General features: G+C 44.8%; 1 protein-coding gene across 6 annotated transcripts in view; it reads right to left on the bottom strand.

Annotated features, from left to right (window-relative positions):
* Positions 1-19,297, bottom strand: part of Slc39a11 (solute carrier family 39, member 11) — a 365,832-nt gene that overhangs the window by 310,431 nt on the left and 36,104 nt on the right. For all 6 annotated transcript variants that reach the window (XM_005402093.2, XM_013503238.1, XM_013503239.1 and 3 more), the window contains one exon: positions 15,681-15,839. In XM_005402093.2, the coding sequence (XP_005402150.2) occupies positions 15,681-15,839 (159 nt within the window). The remainder of the gene's footprint in view (positions 1-15,680; positions 15,840-19,297) is intronic.

Genomic DNA, 19,297 nt, shown 5'->3' with positions numbered 1-19,297 from the left:
TCAGCAGCACTCACCACCACTCAGGAGACTGATGAGGTCAGAACAACCACAGAACTGTTTGGAACCATCTTCCCAAAGGCTTATAATCAGTGTGGAAATAAAATTGTGCAAAAGTAAACCTCTGTTACATTACAATAAAATAAACTTAAAGTAGGTCACTCTAGCTACCACCACAAGCAGGCTCCTGGCTCACAGAAATCACAGTGCATGCCCAACCATGACAGATCTGCCAGGGCCATAAAGGGATGCTTGTCCCAATCCCAACATGCAGGGCTTACTCACTTTCAATCTCCCTACAGCCATGCAATCTCCTCCACTTTTCTCAAGTTTACATTCAGAGAAATATACAGTCTCCTCCAGGGACCAGGCCTGGGAGAAACTTCTGCTTCTCCTCATGCAATTGCAGCGGACCTGGGCCCAAGGAACAGCCTTTCCTAGCTTTGACAGTCAGCAACAAGTCCAGTATTTGGTCAGTCATGGCCTAGGCCAGGGGATGTGATGGACACTGGATCATCAGAAAGAAAAGAAGAGAGATCTACAGGGGAGGAAGAATGCTGGCAGAGAGGGACAAGTCAGACTGCATCTCTGAGATTCCCTGTCCAAGGTGAGGGCTATGAGCCCTATGAGGACACACACGCTCAGCCCCCAAGCCTACGACAGCAAAGAGACAGGAATCCACTGCTCATGACACCTGCTGTTAACTTATTTGTACATTAAATTCAGAACACCTCATTTCACTGAGGGCAGGATGAGTGAGTCCTCCTATTTCTCACTCATATAATTTACACAAAGAGGCTCCAAGGGGGACTGGCCCTGAGTAAAGAAGCAGTGCACCCCTGAGACCCAGGGGTAAGAATACGTTTCCCTCCACCCAGCCCTAAGGGTTAGGCCAGCAGACAGAACCACAGTCACAGAGCTCCACTGAGATCTACAAAGTGAGGCTTCTCAGACTCCTATCTTTGACATCCCAGGGACTCCATGTAGGAAAGAACAATGTTTTTCCAGTGGTTTTCACTAAACTCTCCCCAAATGGGCCAAATCACATTTCTCTTCCCACATCTTTCCTGACTCGGGAAGTTTGTATCCAACTTCCCCCAGACTTTGACTCCCCGGCTTTGAGAGTTGCATCAGCAGCACCCACCCGCCCAAATCAGTCCCTGAGCTGAGCAACCCAGGCAAGACCAGGACCTGCTCTACTGAGTGTTGCTACACCTGCCTACCACCTGGCTAGGGATCAAGCCGCGGGTGAAGGCAACTGTGATCCCAGGCACCTGTGGGAGGAAGATGGTGCCTCACTCAGATCAGATACACCCCCAATATCTTCCCTCTCTGAACTTCACAAATCATCTTTGCCACCCTTACTGTCCACTGTTTTAGTACAGACCCACGATGGCTTCTGGATATTTTTCATAAGTTGCTGCCTGGCTCAAGTGATGGCAAGAGAGGACAGGCATCCAATCACAATTTTATGAAAATGTTTGCCAATAACAGTAAAGGTAATCCAAGTTCTAGAAGCTTCCAACCATGCCTGTTCACATTTAAGAATCCTCACCATGCTTATTACACTAACAAGAACCATCCGATGTTTAAGGAGTCACCTGAGCAAGTCAGCCTGAATTGAAACTGCATGATCTAAAAGCCATGGGAGGCTTAGGAAGGCCTCAAAGACCAAAGAGACAACTTCAACTATGACATCCACTTGCACCTGCAAATAGATACCTGCTACCCAAGAGGGCATGGATACCAGTTCCTTGCAGGCATCACCCTGTGAAGGGCATGCAGCTTCAGTGTGTCCAGAACCCCTCAGTTTCACTGATTGCATAAAGTTTTCAACTATCCTTGGTCACCAAAGCCCTCTGAAGAGAAAGCATTTCTCAATAACCCCAGCCAGGACTCATCAGCCGTGGCCTCCACAGAAAGCTCTCAAGCAGTCTCTGCTCAGAATTTAAGTGTTAGTTGTTGCTATGTATTATTCATTACAGGCCTTGCCTCTGAGCTTATACCCAGGCAGCTTGCCATCCAGGTGCCAGGGCAACTGCTGTGGACACCTGGCTCTTGTTTGTGCCACACTAAACTACCAGCCTCCAATGACATCCACAGAAGCTCCCTCCATGCCATTCATCTCTCCATCTTAATACCGTAAGTATCCAGAGATGCTGTCCAGAAATGAATTGTGTCCCCAGGAATTCTGTGTTGAAGCCCCATGGCCAGTCCCTCACAATATAACTGTTTGGAGACACAACCTTTGAAGAGATGATTAAGTTTAAATGGTGCCACTGAGGTGTGAGGCCTGGTCCAGTCTGACTCGTGTCCTTACAAGAAGGAAAAATGTGGACACAGAGACACCAGAGATGTGCACACAGAGACACACTACATGAAGACTCAGAGCAAAGGTGACTGGGCCACCTACCAGCCAAGGAGAGCGGCTTAGAAAAAACCAGTCCTACCTACACTTGATCTTGGCCTCCAGAACTGTAAGAAATAAATGCCTATCATTTAAGCCAGGCTTATCATGTAAGTCTGTAGTGCTTTGCTAGGAAGTCCTGAGCAAACTAATGCAGATGTGTAGAGTGCTAAGGAAAAGGTCCAATTGCAAAACTAAATGTCGTTGGCCACCAGCCTCTTTAATTGCCACTCCCCCATGCTAGCCTCTTTAATTTCACAACCACGTTCCCAAATAGAAGACCCCGCTACTGCTACAGAGCCTCTTTCTGGGCCACCCCCAACGTCAACAATGGAGCAACACCAGATGCACCTTCCAGTGTGAAGTGGGATCGATTATTTCAAGCCCCAGTAAACTAAAAGAAGTTTAATGCAAAATGCTAATGCTGACACAGAGGGACAATATCCACTTCCACTGTAACACTAGTCAGGGTTATCTGGCAACATCAAGCTTGTCTTACAGGCTCTCATGGATGCAATACAGTTCCTTCTGTTTTCTGTAAGATATACTTGCCATTTCCTCCCCTCCCCTCCCCCTCTCACTCTCTCTCTCTCCCCCTTTCCCTCTCTCTCCCTCTCCCCCCTCTCCCTCTTTCCCTCTCTCTCCCTCTCCCACCAAGAGAGAGAGAAAGAACCTCAGGAGGAAAAATAAATTATCTCTTGCAACACCTGTCACTTCCAGCCAGTTTTTGTATGTGGTTATTCAAAGAAGCACCAGCCAGACAAATATTGACGCCAGCGAAAGTTATTAAAACTACGTGTGCATGTCTTTCATTCAAGGTTTTCCTAGAGGCATCTTCTTTGCCATCACAATGAGAACTAACAGACACTGAACATGAGGAAGACGTGGATAAGCAGAGGAGGGGATGGAGAAAGAAATAGCTGCTTGGGAACCTGCCCTGCCCAGGCAGGACTGTGGGCTAAATCCACCCAGACAGCCAGGGCTTCAGACAGTCACAGGCTCATGCTGCCTTCTCTTTCCCTGCCATATCTCAGGGCAGCCTCCTCGAGGTGTCAGACGCCAGGAAAGGGGAGGGAGGAGTGAGAAGCAGAAACTGGTAACCTGGCAAACAAGCCTCAAAAAGCAAGTAGCATCAGTGAAAGGGAAATTAAAATTGTAAATAACGCCTGCCAAAACTGCCTGCCAAAACCAGATGGACATATCAAGACAAGCCTGATAATGGGACATTTCTTCCCTGTGTAACCCATGTTTGTTTAATTGATGGACTTGCAATATAACTTGAGATGTTTAAACTCCCTTAGCAACCCATGATGTCACCCAACCCTCCAATCACAATGTACCAAATCTGCCTTTGTACCTCCCCACTTGCGCTCCCTACAAAAATCCCAAAACCCCACCAGGAGGGTCACTGACTCTTTGGGAGGGATCCCAGTCAGGCCCACCAGAGTAATAAACTGCCTCCTAAACCTTCTCAGTGCTGTTTCTTCCTGCGTTTTGTCTGTTTTTGGTAACACCGACATAGACAGTATGTTATCATTTGTTTTTCGGAAAACGCAAGACAAACTTACATTTCGAGATATACATACATATGTACATATGTGAAAGCTCCGAGCAGCAATCTAATTACTCAGAGATGGGGCAACTGCTGTGCAAAGGACACTAAGAGGAGAAAATGCTGTGCAGACATTGAAATGATTGCACTGAAAAATCACTTTAAGTTTAAAAGTAACACAAGAGGAGAGCTGCGGGCTGCTTCCAACTGGATACGCATGTGTGTGTTCATAGCTACAGAGAAGAGTGCAATGGAGCCAGGCTCCTGTAATCATAAAGCTGATTCAAAGCTGCCTGGAAGAACACAAGCAAACAGGGCAAGTCTTTGCACTTCAATACTTAAAAGGCACAGCAGAACTGCCTTTCCTCAGGGGGAGAAAAAGAGAAAAAGACTGGAAAGATACTCACTGCACTGACACCAGGGCTTGGCTGGCTGGTCCAGGGAGAGAATGGAAAAGGAGAAGGACTTTTGTTTTAAACTGGGTTTGGAGGGGGGAACTGGCGATTGAATGGAGGGCCACTGAGCTATCACCCTAACCCCCTCTTATTTTTTATCTTATAAGGTCTTAATAAGTTGCTGAGCCCAGGCTCAAACTTGTGATTCTTCTGCCACAGCCCCCCAGACAGCTGGAATTTTTTTTTAAATTTTATTATTAGCTCATGCTTGTATCACATAATGTTTACATTCCTTGTGTGAAGTTGGTACATGCATATAACACATCTGCATTCCTTTCTTATCCCCTCTCTCGCCCTGTCCTCATCCCTCCTTCCATTTCTTCACTCCCTTCCCAGCTGAGAAAGATTTATCTCCCTATCTTCTATTCCCCATCTTTTATTTTGCTATTTATCTACAATTTGGGTTTTTTACATAAAAGAATGGAGGGATATTTGAGCTTCTATGTCTAATTTACTTTACTTAACATTATGATCTTGGGTGCATTTATTTTCCTACAAGTGACTCAAGTTTTTCTTTACAGTAGAGTAGTACTCCACTGTGTGTAAGTACATTTTCTTTATCCATTTATCTATTAATGAACACAGTGACTGCCTCCAAGATTTAACTATTTTGAATTGTGCTGCTATAAACATTGGTATGCATATATCACTCTAATATGATGTCTTTAACTCTTTTAGAAAGCTAACTAGAAGGGGAATACCTGAGTTAAATGGAATTTCTAGTTTCAGTTTTTTGAAGGATCTTCATACTGATTTCTATAACAACATTAGTTTATATCCCCACCAGCAATATAGAGGATTCCTTCCCCCAATTACCAGCCTTATCAGTTTGTCTTATTACAATCGAATGTTGGATTGCAAGTAACTTGTTCTGACAAGATGAGCAAGCATTTCCAACAAATTTGAACTTGATAAGTGAACAATGTCATACATGACACCAAATGTCATATGATCACAACTGAGTCAATGGTTCTTTTCCCTGTTCTTTTTCCTGTCCCCTCTCCTCCTTTTCCTCTCCTGTTTCTTCTTCCTCTTCCTCCTCTTTTTCTTCCTCTTCTTCTTCTTTTTCTTCCATCTCTCTCCTCTCTCTCTCTCCTCTCTCCCTTTTTCCTCTCTCTCTCTCTCTCTCTCATTGTATGTTATAATCTCCCAACAGCAAGAGGTTATGGAGGAGACTTTGTCTGCAAAAGACAAGGAGAAAAAGATGGAGGAATCCCTCCTTTTAAATGAAATTAGGGAGATGTGTAAAGTGTGAGAAACAGTGCAAAATTTTGTAGAAAAGCTCCACCCTAATAAGGCTGTAGCAGTGCAAATGATGAGTCTGTTTAACAACAATGCAATTTCAAATTTCCATAAATTCCTCAAAAGGAGGTGAAAGCAAATGTAATTGGCTAGGTTCCTTGTTAAAGCTTCACAAAAAGAATAAGCTTGCACTGAACCAATAGTAATGATTCCATAAGCAATAATGAAAGTCATCCTACTCAGTAACCCTCCTCTCTCTTGTCTCCCTCACACCAGCCACAAAGGTTTCAAAAGGTAACCTCAGACTTTTTCTTAATAGTTGGTATTGTCTTTAGGATTTTATATTATATTACAGTATTATAATAATTTTATATTAATATTTTTGGGTTATGGGATGAATCATCTGAATTTTCATTATTTCCTTTGGGGAAATTTGATTTGATATACAAATGCTCTGAATTACCAGGATGTTTCCAGAACGAATTATGCTCATGAACCAAAGTTTTACTGTATTTGATTCTTTCTGGAGTAAGATAGAATCTCAGTACTATTTTAATGTCCATTTCTTTAATGGCCAGAAATGTTGAACTTTTAAAAATGTACTTATTGGCCATTTGTACTTCTTCTGAGAAGTGAGCAAAAATAAATTTCTTCTCCTGTAAGTCTCAGGTGTTGTATATTTTGTTCCAGTGACATAAAAATGACTAAGACATTTGCATTTTTATTTCTGCCCATGTATGTTCCAGATCTTGGGGCCCACCTTCCCACTCAGGTCACACCCATCCCTGGTTCCCTGGCCAAGTCTAACTCTACCCAACCCATGGAAGCCAGGTCCACATTCCCAGTGCTGACCTGGATCCTGCCAAACAGAGGAACCTGCACTCATCCCCCGAAGTACCCTAGTGATCTAAATTCCCCACGGATTAAGAGCTTGCAGAAGTCCCTAGGGTTCTGGGCAGTCAGGGGTCATCAGCCTGACACCAGCCCCACAGTTCTGACCATGATGCCCTGTGGTGACTGTCCACTGCAGGAGCTACCCAAGACCCCCATAAGCTAAGAACATAAAGATCCTGGCAGCCTCAGCCATGGGTCCTGGCCCAAGGGTAACATCTGGTTGATTCTAGCTTGGTCCAGGTGGCAACAAGAGATCAAGCCATTCCCATGAGTACTGGCTTCAGTCTGGGCCAACAAGGTACTGGGGAAGAACAGAGCAGCCCACAAGCCTAACGCTAACCCCAACCCTATCTCTTACAATATAAGGATTAACTCAAAGTAGATCAAAGATCAAAATGTAGATCAAAGATCAAATGTAGATCAAAAGTAGATCAAAGATCAAAGATCAATGAATTTTCTATGGGACAAAATCTTTGTGTTGCCAGGTTAGGTAGAGATATCCTATGGACAACACCATAAACAAGATCCATAAAGGAACAAAAAAGGAGAAATTAAATTTCATTAAAATTAGGAGCCGGTCCTCAAAAGACTTTATTAGGAGAGTGAAAGGACAATGCACTGATTGGGATAAAACATTTGTAGTCATACATCTGGAAAAGCTTCTTTAATACCATTCTGTGATGTGTTTTTAGATGTCTCCCCAAACCTCATGTGCTCGTAGGTGGGGCTTTTCAGAGGTGGTGGATCATGGGTGTGAGTGTGTATTAAGGGTGTGATAAATAAATTACCACACCATTGGGTTAGCATAGTTTTGGATGCAGACAATGGGAAGGCTCAACCTGGGTGTGGGGAATACCACCCAAAAGGCTTGTAGCCTGGATGGGATAAAAGGGAAAGGGAGGCTTGCTCTTTGCTGCTTGTTGCCTTCTGCCTGCCACACCATGAACTATTTCTACCATGTGATTTCACACTGCCATGCCAGCCTGTCATGGAGCCAGCTGACTATGGACTGAAACCTCTATAAACTATGAGTTGAAATAAACCTGCCCTCTTTCAACTTGTGAGTTTCTGGTATTTTGTCTCATTCACACATAAAGAAAAATAAGACAGCCACATACAGAACTTTGAAATCCAAAAATGGGAACATTTTTAAAAATTGGAAGTACAGGCAAAATGATTTGAAAAGAGACTTTACCATGGAAGATAGCTATGTATCAAATAAGCACATGAAAGGTTTTCATAAGCACACATCATCTAAGTGAAAATTTAAAGCACAAGAGGATACCACTTGTACCTGTTGAAGAGCTAACATTACAGTCTGACCACACAAAATGCCAGTGAAGAAGCAGAGGATCCAGAATTCTCTTGCCCGCTAGTGGTGAAAAGTTTGCCAGTTTATTCAAAAGTTGCACACACACCTCCTGGGTGACCCAGCTCTTCTAATACTGTGTGTGCACATATGGAGATTTCTATAAGAACATTCAGACCAACTTTGATAACACTTGTAAGAGATTTCTACTCAGCAAAATCTAGGCATAGACTATAGGTTGATGTCAAAATAATTAAGCTAAGGGAAAAAAGGCAGACATGCAGGTTACATTATATACCCTCTAAGAAAATGACAACACATCTATGTGACAGAGGGTAGGCCAATTTCTGCCTAGGGACATGATGGGACAGGATAGGGAAACTTGGAAGGGAGGGCATATGAAGAGAAAATTTTTGAGTGACAGATATATTTGTTTTCTTAATTATGTTCATGGCTTTACTGGAATATGCATACATCAAAACTTATCAGATGCTACAGTGTGATTATATTAGGTGATTTTATGGTTATTTTATTTTAATATAACTATTAAAAAAGTGAGGCACAGCAGTGTTTTCCAACTAAAGTCTACCAAGCAAGAACCGAAAGTCTACTCCAGCAAGGGGTGAGTTAGTTGAATTGCCCCATAGTTGATTTCCACAGACTGTGGTGAAGGTGGCTGCTTCCCAGTCTCTCCCCTGGACAGAGTATATCTGCATAAAGCCTGGCTCAGCAAATCATCACCTATACATGGCAATTCTTCCCCAGGAGTGGAGTCAAAGAGCAAAGAAGACACATGAACACGGGCAGATGAACAATAACCAGGTTCTATGTCTGTAATAGGGGGAATATAACGGCCACTGAGGCAAATAAGTGAGGGGAAGAGGGACAGAAGGAAGGAGCGGCAGGTGTCAGGCCAGGTCTAAGGGAAAACTGGCCAAGAGCTCAGAACAACCAGGTTCATGGTAGGCAGGGGGAAGGTGGCTGATGACTGTACAGCTCTCTCCTACTCCCCGCAAGGGGTCTCAGCTGCCTGGGAGGTTCAGTAGTTGATCTTGGAAGCAGGAGGAGACTGGACGGTGATGGCCTAGGGAGGTGGGTGGTATCCACAGCTCCCAAGTCAGGGGTAGGCACGGTGAGGTGCACAGGCTCTGTCTAGCAAGATGGTGGTGAGCATAGGGTCCATGACAAGCAGGACGAGAAGAGAGACATATCTTCCTGAGGCCCAGGACTGCACCCCAAGGTGATTAGGTCTCCCTTGGACTCCATGGGATCAGATGGTGCCACAATCCCAGGGGTAGGGGTACCCCCATCCTGATGGTCCCGCCCTTTGGTTTCTTCCTGGCATCATTCCTCCCCTCTTCTTTCTCTTCCTCCTCGGGCTGCACCTGGGCCCTCTCCTTTGTAATCTTTGGGGTCATAAGGTGGTGATCGGATGTCATGGGCCCCACAGGCTGCTCAGGTCTCGTGGGCAGGTTCCTTGGAGGAGGGATCCTCACACTTCTGGAGGGCCCGATCATCGGAGAGTCTCTAAGTATTTTCTTTGGGTCCCCCAGGACGCCAGCGGGAGGATTCCTCTTGTGTAATCTGCAGCCAGCTGGAGGGGGTGCAGTGGATGCCAGGTGACCAAGGCCCACAGCGTGGACTGGGGCTGGGGATACTGCAGGTGGGCTGGGGGGCCTGGGTCAGAGCAGCATTGCCCTGGCCAGGTAGGGCATGTCACAGGCCAGGTAAGTGGGCGGGCGACCTTCTGGAGAGGACAGATAGTGGGGTGGGAGATGAAGCATTCCAAACAGGGTGTCCATTTCCGGTTGTGCTGGACAGAGCCGGACAAAGCAGCAGCCAGAGCCCACTGTCAAGGTTGCCAACTAGTGCGCAGCATGGAGTGCACTGTCCCCGAGCTTGGCCCTTGTGACGTTCCTGGAACCCATGATGGAGCAGGGCACCTGAGAGGGGCACTGGTCAGTGAGGGCAACATAGAAGGCGCTGCCCATCAGAGCCAGGCTGCTGGCCCTGGCTGGTCTCCTGCTCCTGTGGCATCCCACTGCTCCTTGTCAGGGTTTGGGACCAGAAGGGTCACTGTGGGGACTCTGGGAACTGCAGGCCAACCCAGCAGAGCTCCTTGGGTCAGCTTAGGTACTGAGAGCCTGTATGTCATCTCCCACTCCTCTGGGGCACCAGGGCCCAGCACATTGAAAACCCAGTGTAAGGGCTTCCCAGATCCTACCAGGCCCCTTCCGAGACGTCTGCAGGGGCTTCCATGCTGCCTTGATCCGTGTCCCGCTCCACAGCCACCCTGCAGATACCAGCTGGTAGGGGTTTCAGAGGAGGGGACTCCATGCCTTGAGCTGAATGCATGCTGTAGCCCACAGCATTGTTTCCTGCAAGCAGGCTTCTAACCCAGGCTGAGTGACTCCAAAGCACATGCCCCGCACTGCAGCACCTCTTTACCCTACAGGCATCACATGCTACTGTTCTGTCTCTGGTCCTCAGGCCTTGAGCACCAAGTCGTACATATAATGAGCTCTCTGACTTCATTCTCTTCCCATCCCTAGCTAGCTCCCCCTATTTCCCACCAATTGATACAATATGCTTTGTTCACTGGAGATCCAGGCACACTCTAGCTTTACAGCCTTCCCTCTGGTTATGCCCTCTGCCTGGACACTCACTCTCCCATAGGCATGCTACTGTCTCCTCCAACTCCATCACATCCCTCCTGGTATTTCACCTTCCCATTGCAATCAGCCCCAGCCAACCGTCACTCTCCTTCTCCCTTTCTTGCTTCCTAGTCCTCCCCACCAGGCAGCCAGTTGTACTATTACTTTGCCCGTTTAGTTATGCCTGTGTTTATATTTACACTTGTATGTGCATTTCCTGATGTGTGCCTTCCCTGACTTGAAGGAGCGGGTAATTATTTGCTCCCTGCTCTGTTCCCTCAACACACTTGTCACCTAGACAACAACACACAGTCAGAATATTGCACATTTTTACACACACAGATTCATGGCATCGTCTATATATCCTTTCACAGGTTTTATTTTCCCACTCTTTTTATTTCTGCCCTCAGGCCAATACGGTCTTCCATTTTATTGCTTGGTTCTTTTTCTAGCTTTCACATTTTTTTGTACATTTTAAAACCTGCCAGTGAAAAGTATCATGTATAGCAATTTAGAAAACAAGTAAGTTATTTCTTTCTTTCCTTGTTTTCTCTTCTTTTCTTTGTGGTTGTTTTGTTTGGTTTGTTTGTTTCCTTGCGGTATTAGGGACTGAACTCTGGGCCTGGCACTGAGCTATATGCCCAACTCCCTTCCTCTTTTATTTTGAGCGAAATCTTGCTAAATTGCTAAATTGTCAAGGCTGGCTTCTAAATGCCATCATCCTGCCTCAGCCTCCCCGACTGCTGGTGTGATAGACGTGCAGCACCACCCCTTGCAGCAAGTAATTTATTCCAACATAACTTGAATGTGAAGTACTATCTTAAAATACTTTGTGTAATTATAATCAGAGGCAAGTAGATGCAAATGTGTGTTTCTGATAGATCCTTTGCTAAGGTGTACACAGAATGCCCTGGTGTGCACAGAATACCATGTGATAGTCACTTGTGATTAGTTAGTGCCATATTAGTCAGAAGTACATAATTCATGACCAACGTAATCAATTCTAATAAAAAGATGCATAAGTCAGGTTTGACCTCAGGAGAAAAGAAAGTAAATGATGCTTTCCCAAATTATTTTGTGGGGGCTGGGGATTTAGCTCAGTGGCACAGTGCCTGCCTGGCAAGCGCGAGGTCGTGAGTTCGATTCCTGGTACCGGAAAAAAACCAAATTATTTTGTGAATGTGTGTACACAGTGGTGTTTAAGAGAGAATAAACTCTCTGACTGGTGTTTTCTTTCTGATTTAACCTAAAGGCTTTATTTTATTTGTTTTTCCACAAGTGTTATATTTGTTTTTCCATGCTCCCTGGGATATGTTTCCTCTATGGAACAACAAGAACAATTTTTTTTAGACCTCTGGCTACTGCAGCATAACAAGTAGAACTGTTTGTACGATTAACGTATATTTTTCCATCATTTTCTATTAAACATATGATTCTTAGGAAGCCACCCAAAGGATTGAAGTTCCCAAGTTTGCAAATTTTAACAATTCAGGAAAGCCTTCATTCTTGAACAATTCTTTCTATTTTCTTCTCAGGGTTCTAAATGAAATTTGTATTAAATGTCCTCAGTTTATTGTTCATATCTATTTGCTTTTCAAACAATACTTCGATATCTTTGTATGCATTTCAGAAGTAGTTATCCATGAAAATTTTATGAATATGGCAACATTTTATTCCAGTACTGTCTACAGTTAAAATCATCAACAATAACAATGGCCCTTTGTGTGGAGGGAAGTAAGGAGTGGTGGGCTGGGGTGGTGGCTCTGTGGTGGAGCTTTTGCCTAGCAGGGGTGAAGCCATGGTTTCAATTCTCAGAACTGGAGGAAAAAATCAGACAGTGAAAAAGACATCATGTGAGAAATAGCGCATTCCCAGTTTCCTGCAGTATGATGAAATTCTGCAGAGTGATAGATTCGGGATAAATATCACATTCTCTCTGAATGCAGCATAGTTTCTTTGGCCATGCGCTTGCTGAGAGATAGGTGGGCTGTTTGCACTTTGGGGTGAGGTCCTTTTCAGGAGCGTCCCCTGCAGTCTCTGTGCTGTGAAAGGGTCCCAGCAGCAGGCCTCCCTGGGCCCTGCTGGCCACCCCTGACTCTGGGCATTGGCTGGGAATTTCAGGGCTGTGAGCACACAAGGAGGCTTCCCGGTCATGTCCTTGTTGTGCTGGGGTCTCCCTTGGTGGTGGAACCCAAGGTCTCAGTATCTCCTGGTGGCAGGGGGCACTCACAGACATGAGAAGAGACCGAGTTCTCTGACTGCTTTTTGACACCCTCTGTTTGGACCAGATGTCCTTAGTTCAGTGCGGGACAATGCGAGAACACCTGAGCTGCCCCTCTGCTGGTCCCAGGCTACAGATGCAGGGCGTGGTTCACCTGCTTATGCTGGGTGGGTGGATCTGAGATGCCCTGCTGCTATGCTGCCCCTGCAGGTGGGCCCTGAGAATAAATGCCTTTCCTCCTCTCACTTCTTCCCAGGCTCCTCCTCTGGCTGTCTCTGGCATTCTTTGCAGAAGAATGTATAGACATACACATTTAGCTAATTTTATTTTACTGCTGATTAACACAGAATAATTGTACATTATTTATGGGGTACATTGAAATATTCTGAAACATGTGTATAATGTGTAATGATCAAATCATATCATTTGCCCTAATTGCATGCAGCAGGGAGGAAAAGTTCTCCATCATCTCCTCAGAGCACCTTCATTACACACAAGCTGCTGCCCTTTTCAGGTTTGGCAAGCAAATTAATAGTGACATCCAGCGAACCTTTAGCTGGCCTCAGAGTGAACGTCAACAGGCTGTTGCCAGCATGACTCTCTCAAGAACATTTGTATTCAGTGACTGCAGCAATTAGAAATAAGGCCCCGCTACTTATAAGAACTTTTACATGATTCCTCTTCTTCTGTTAACAGTGAGAATTAATTTCAAGTGTCCTAGAACAGGTGTTTACTGCCAGGCTGGTCTTTCTGCCAATCAGGGAGCTTCCAGACACTAATGGCTCTTCTGCCCCTTTCTGAGCCCTTGCTCCTCAACTCCCCAACATTCAGCCCCTACTCCAAACCATTCTTCCGTCTCTACGTAATCTATCCAGAATTCACTGCTGGGAGCTTCTCCATATTCAAAGCACGCATTAGAACAAGCGGGGTCCAAAAGGTTAAAAAAATGTACATGCTGTGGTACAAATTGGCCCATGACTGTTTACACTACCCAGAGAAAGCCCCTCTGTTCACACAGCTGATCAAATATACACCATCCTTCCATCCCCATTCCCAGTGCCATTAATGACCCACTGTGACTGCAAAGGGCCCAGGTGGGTCCAAGCGAGAGGGCAGAAGATGACACAGCAGTGGCTGTGTCCAGATTCCTGTTCATTATTCAGGGCTTCAGACCACTGGCCACAAGACCTTCCTGCCTGAACAAGTAGGATATACTGCAATAGCAAGCTTACGTACAGGTAAGGTGTATTTAAGAGGAGAATATGGCATTGTACAGTGAGGGCTTCTAAAAGCTGCCACCACCACTCAGATATTCTCGACAGCAAAGAAGCTACCAAGTGTCCAGGAGGCAGAAACAGACACTGCCACTCAAGCTTTTCATGAAAAACTTCACAGATGGTGTTTCCTCAGGACAGCATCACAGCTGTCCTTCCAACCATCACATCAACTGTCTGATCCAGAGACCGAGTCCTTCTGTCCTAGGAGTAATCAGTTTATCATTAGCCCCAGAGCCCAGAAGTAAAGTTCCTAGGGATTGCTCTTTCTCTTTCTCCAGCTGGGAATTTAAGGCAAGAAAGAAGACCTGTAGTTAGGAAGGAGAACATAAGTCACCTCCTGGGGTACACATTTGTTGACTCCTACCTTGCCATGATCCAACAGAAGAAATACCTTTGACTTTGTTATGGTTTATGTCTGTGTGTCCCCCGAAAGCCTCATGTGGCCATGGGTCAGGCTTTTAGAGTTTGATTAAGGGTGGTGTGAGAGCTGCTGAACCCCTGGGGTAGATAGTTTGTATATGTAAGGGAGAGGAAGAGAGTGCTTGAAGCCATTCCTCCCCCATTCCTCCCTGGTGTGTGGTTGTTGCTTTGCTGTGTTCTGCTGCCATGAGCTGTAGCCCTCTGCCATGGGCCAGTCTGCCTTGTAATCTGCCAAGTACGGACTGAAACCTCCACAAACTGTAAGCGAAATAAACCTTTCCTTCCTTAATTTTGGGTGTCAGGTATTTTGTCCCAGCAACGAGAGAAAAGTAACCAAGACAGACCTCATTCTTTCCCTGTGATTTTTCCTGGACCTCCCCCCTTTCTGGGTGAGCAGGGCTTCCAGGCACCAGTTTGGGGTGCTTCTGCCCACCCTTAGGATTAATTGGGGCTCATTATCTGGTAAGGCTGCATGTGCCCACCCATACTGTTGTTGGTATCACCAGTAACATCCGATAATGGCTTGTATAGCCAGTGGTTGGCAGCCCTGGCTGTCTCTGCTCAGCCATAAGAGGCTGTTTTATGCATAAGTACACAGCTCACTTCCAAACTCAACCCATTGGTATGACTTCAGCAAAAAAGGCCTAAAATGTCTAAATCACCCCCAATTTTGGTGCTTTTTAAAATTTTATTTATTTCTCTATTTTCACAGTCCCTCGGTGGAGCTATCCTCATATCATAGAGAAGAAACCCGGAACGAAGGGATGTACAACTAGCGATGACACAAATGAGTTCAAATTGGCCAGCCTTCCCACCTCAGCCTCCATAAGCCCAGCTTGAGGGGATGTGTTACCAACAGTCTTATGCTATAGTTGGGTGCACTGTCATCTCCCTAGGCACATCATAAGCTCAGCAAAGGCCATGATCACAGTCACTTCCTCTGCCCAGTTGCAGGTCTGTTCGTATATATATATATATATGTATACAGCACAACATCAGCCCACACTATGTTTTTTAATGACATCTGACATTCAAAGCCTGAACTTACCAAAATGTAAATAATGGGATGATTAATTACATTACCCTGAGAGTTGGAAGAAATCACCACTGATTTCCTCTAATGCCTTATCTGTTTAGGTTCCACAGGCTACGTAACAGAGACATAATGGTTACCAGAAGATAAACAGAAATAAATCCACTGCACAGAGCTGGGTGTTTCCTAGACCACAGCCTAAAGGAAAATGGTACTTACCAGGTGCGGCATCAGGAGGTCAGCCAGGTAGACGAAAGCAGCCCCAAGTGTGAAGCCAACGGCCACTGGGATGAAGGCAAAAACACCAAAGCCCCCTGAGGACATGGCCATCTCAACTGCTGGGGCCAGGAGAGACCAATAAGAAGCTGCTAACATGACCTGCAAAACCACAGTGAGAAACAAACCATTAGACAACCCTAGGCCTTCTAACCAGGGTCCTCTGCTGCTCTTGGGCCCAAACTAAACCCTACCATTTCACCTGTATTGAGCCTTCATCCCAGGTATTAGGGATCAACTATCCCAACCAAAAAACCAATCCCAGAACTCATGTTACTCCCAGAACTAAGTTTGTAAGAACCCAATATAAGCAAGATAGTTGACCTGAAGAGGATGGAGTTTACTTTGCTGTCATTTACCCTCAAATTCAGTAGTTCTCAATCAGGGGCAATTTCATACTCCAGGTGACATGTGATGATGTCTAGAGAGATTTTTAGTTGTCACAGTGAAGGCAGGATAAGGAAAGTTGCTAGTGGCATCTAATAAGTAAAGGCCCAGGGTACTGATAAGCATCCTACAGAGCACAGTGCAACCCCTGACAACAAGAAATTATCTGTCCCCCCAAATGTCAGTAGTAACACTGTTGAGAAATCCTGTTCTAATCAGATACTTCCAAGACAAATTTCTGATTACTTCATAAGCACCACTGTGTAAGAACACAGCTCTAATTATTACAGAATTCTTTGTTATGGTGAGCTGAAATCTGTCTCCCATTTTAATCTGCTAGCTCTCTTTCTGCTCTCTGCAGCACCAAATAATGTGCCCTTCTTCTGTGACACGTGACTCCCTTTGAAGTATTTGAAGACCACCAATAAGTCAATGTCAGACTGATCTCATCAGTTTTCTTATCTCGAGAAAGGAAGAAAGAAACTAACATTTACTGATCACCTACTCTTTCCAGAGATCCAAGTTTACATTTGATATCTTATCATTACAACAGCCCCAGGAGGCAGATATTGTTTTCTATTGCTATTTGTAGATAAAGAAATGAAATCTGGAATAATAAGGCAATTTGCCCTTTTCACATAGGCAATAAGTGGCAGATCCAGGGAACTGACCAAGCAGGACCACAATCAAATCAGAGAGGTGAGAAATGAAAAAGAAGAGAAAAATGACATTGGTCTCAAACTCTCAGCAAGTCACTTTGATAAACAGTTCTCAAGCACTGACCAAATTACTCATCCATGGCTGTTCACGCTTATAGATGATGTGACACCCTTCCTGGCTCGAGTACACCCACCACCCATTGTAACTGCCTCATCATCATCATATACAATGTTGAATGAGTTTCTAAAAATTACCTAATTATGCCTGTCTTCAAAATACACCTGCGTCACCCATCTCCAAAATAACATCCACAGTGACAGAGTCACCTATTACACAGCAGCAGTGAAAAACAAACCCATGCATAAATCTTTGAGTTCCCCTCTGCCAGCCATCATGCACATGGAGCCACTCGCTCTGGCCCAGTTCCCCCAGCAGAGATCTGAGTGCATTTGCCTCTTAAATTCCAAGAATGAAAATGTTTCATCTAAATAGGACAGAAGCTGAGGTTGACCAGTCCAGCTCCATGACCTAGGCTGCCATAAAAGCTCATCAGAGGAAACCTGATAACTCCTTTCCACTGCTGCAACCCTATCCATTCCCTTCCAAAATTTATTAAACTAGTTTTGGAATCCAACAGTCCTTGGCAGCTCTCCATTAAAAAGAACCTGTACAGGAGCAGAGATAAAGATGTCCTTCCTCTTTTTAAACTTTTGAACTCTCCAGTAATCAATGTCTGTCTTTCTCTTTCCCTTCTCTCTTCTCCCCTCTCCAGATTTCAGGGCCTCTCACACCGACCCATAATCCTAAAGCCATACTGACCCAGGAACAGCCACAGTCTATCTTGGGAAAAGGAGAGTCAGCATCCTTATCAGCATCACTTGAGGTGCTGCCCCATTACTTCTCCCCTTTCCAACACAGCGTCTAACATTTGTCCTTCTATCTCTCTGCATCACTGAATACCAACTTTTTCCAGTCCCTCTATGGTAAGTACACAAAGTTCTCACAGACAAGTTACTCTGTGGGGAGCAGCAAGGAGTGCTTCTCAAAGGGGGGTGTATTGTAATTTGGGATGCCTGAATAGAAAAGCCTACCAGATGATGTATGTGAGCCCCCTCCTTGGGAATCACTGTTCCTTATCTTTCCAGTCAAATCTAGGGCCCAGTTGGATTGCTTTCTTTTCTTTTCCTTGCCTCCTACATAACTGAAAAGTGACTCAAGATCAATCTCGTAAATGGTATTGGATTGCCTACTTTAAAATGACAGTAAATGGTATTAAATTGCCCACTTTAAAATGATAATTAATGGTACTGGATTGCCTATGTTAAAATGACACTTATTTAAAAGGCACGTGTGGTAGACAAGATGACCATGTCTAATAACCCAAACCTGGGAATATTCCACCTTACATGGTAAAAGGAATCTGCAGGTGTGCTTAAATTGGGGACTCTGAGATAGGGAGATGATCCTGGATTGCCTGAGTGGGGCCAGTGTCATCCCAGATGTCCTTATGAGGGAGTAAGAAGGGAAAGAATCAGAAGGAAGATGTGATGACAAATCGTATCCATTTCATTTATATGAAGTACCCAGACTACAGAAATCTGGGGAGACAGAAAGCAAACGAGTGCCTGGCAGGGGGTGGAGGAAGGGGAGAAAGGGGAATGACTGTGGAATAGGTACCAGGTCTCATTGGGTGTGATGAAAATATTTGGAAGTAGATAAACACAACACCATGAATGTTCTACACACCACTGAATTGTAAACTTTAAAATGACTAACTATGTTGTGAATTTTACCTCAATTTTTTCAAAAAATCAAAGTTGGCTTAGTCAACTGTGAGGACCCTGTCTTGTACTGCTTCCCCAAGCAGTGCACTGAATTCTCCAGACCCCTCACCTGGGCCCATACCTCCATGTGTGATAATGCAAAAATGCCAAGACCCATCTCCAGGGTCCTTCTTCTAAGCATCCTCAACCCTTGGACTGAGTTCATATTTACAGTGGGAAAATGCAGGATGGAAAATCAAGTCTGTGTTTGAATCTTGGCTCTGCCACTTACCAGTTAGGTAGCCTAGCAAAAAACTGTGCTCTCCACAGCTCAGTTTGGACAACTGTAAATGATGCTAGTGAATAGGGTTGTTTTAAGAATCATGTGGCTAGACACAGTGCCACACACAATTAATCCATAATCTTGTAGTCTAAACCTGTAATCCCAGCACCCTGGGAGGGGCATGCAGGAAGATTGTAAGTTTAAGCCTGGCCTGGGTAACTTAACAACAAGACCCTTTTGCAAAATAAAAAATAAAAGGAGTTGGGGATGTAGGCCACTGTGAAGATCCTAGTACTGAAAGAGAAAAAAAAAAAGAAAAAACCAGCTACTCAGGAAGGTGAGATAGAAGAACCGCAAGTTTGAGAGCAGCCTAGGCAACATAGAGAGACTTTGTCCAAAGTAAAAAATCTAACAAGATTTGAGGATATAGTTTAGTGGTGGATAGCCCCTAGGTTCAATCCCTAGCA

The sequence above is a fragment of the Chinchilla lanigera genome, unplaced genomic scaffold, assembly GCF_000276665.1.
Source record: "Chinchilla lanigera isolate Chin_1 unplaced genomic scaffold, ChiLan1.0 scaffold00077, whole genome shotgun sequence".
NCBI lineage: Eukaryota > Metazoa > Chordata > Mammalia > Rodentia > Chinchillidae > Chinchilla > Chinchilla lanigera.
This window is presented reverse-complemented; position numbering and strand designations above follow the sequence as displayed.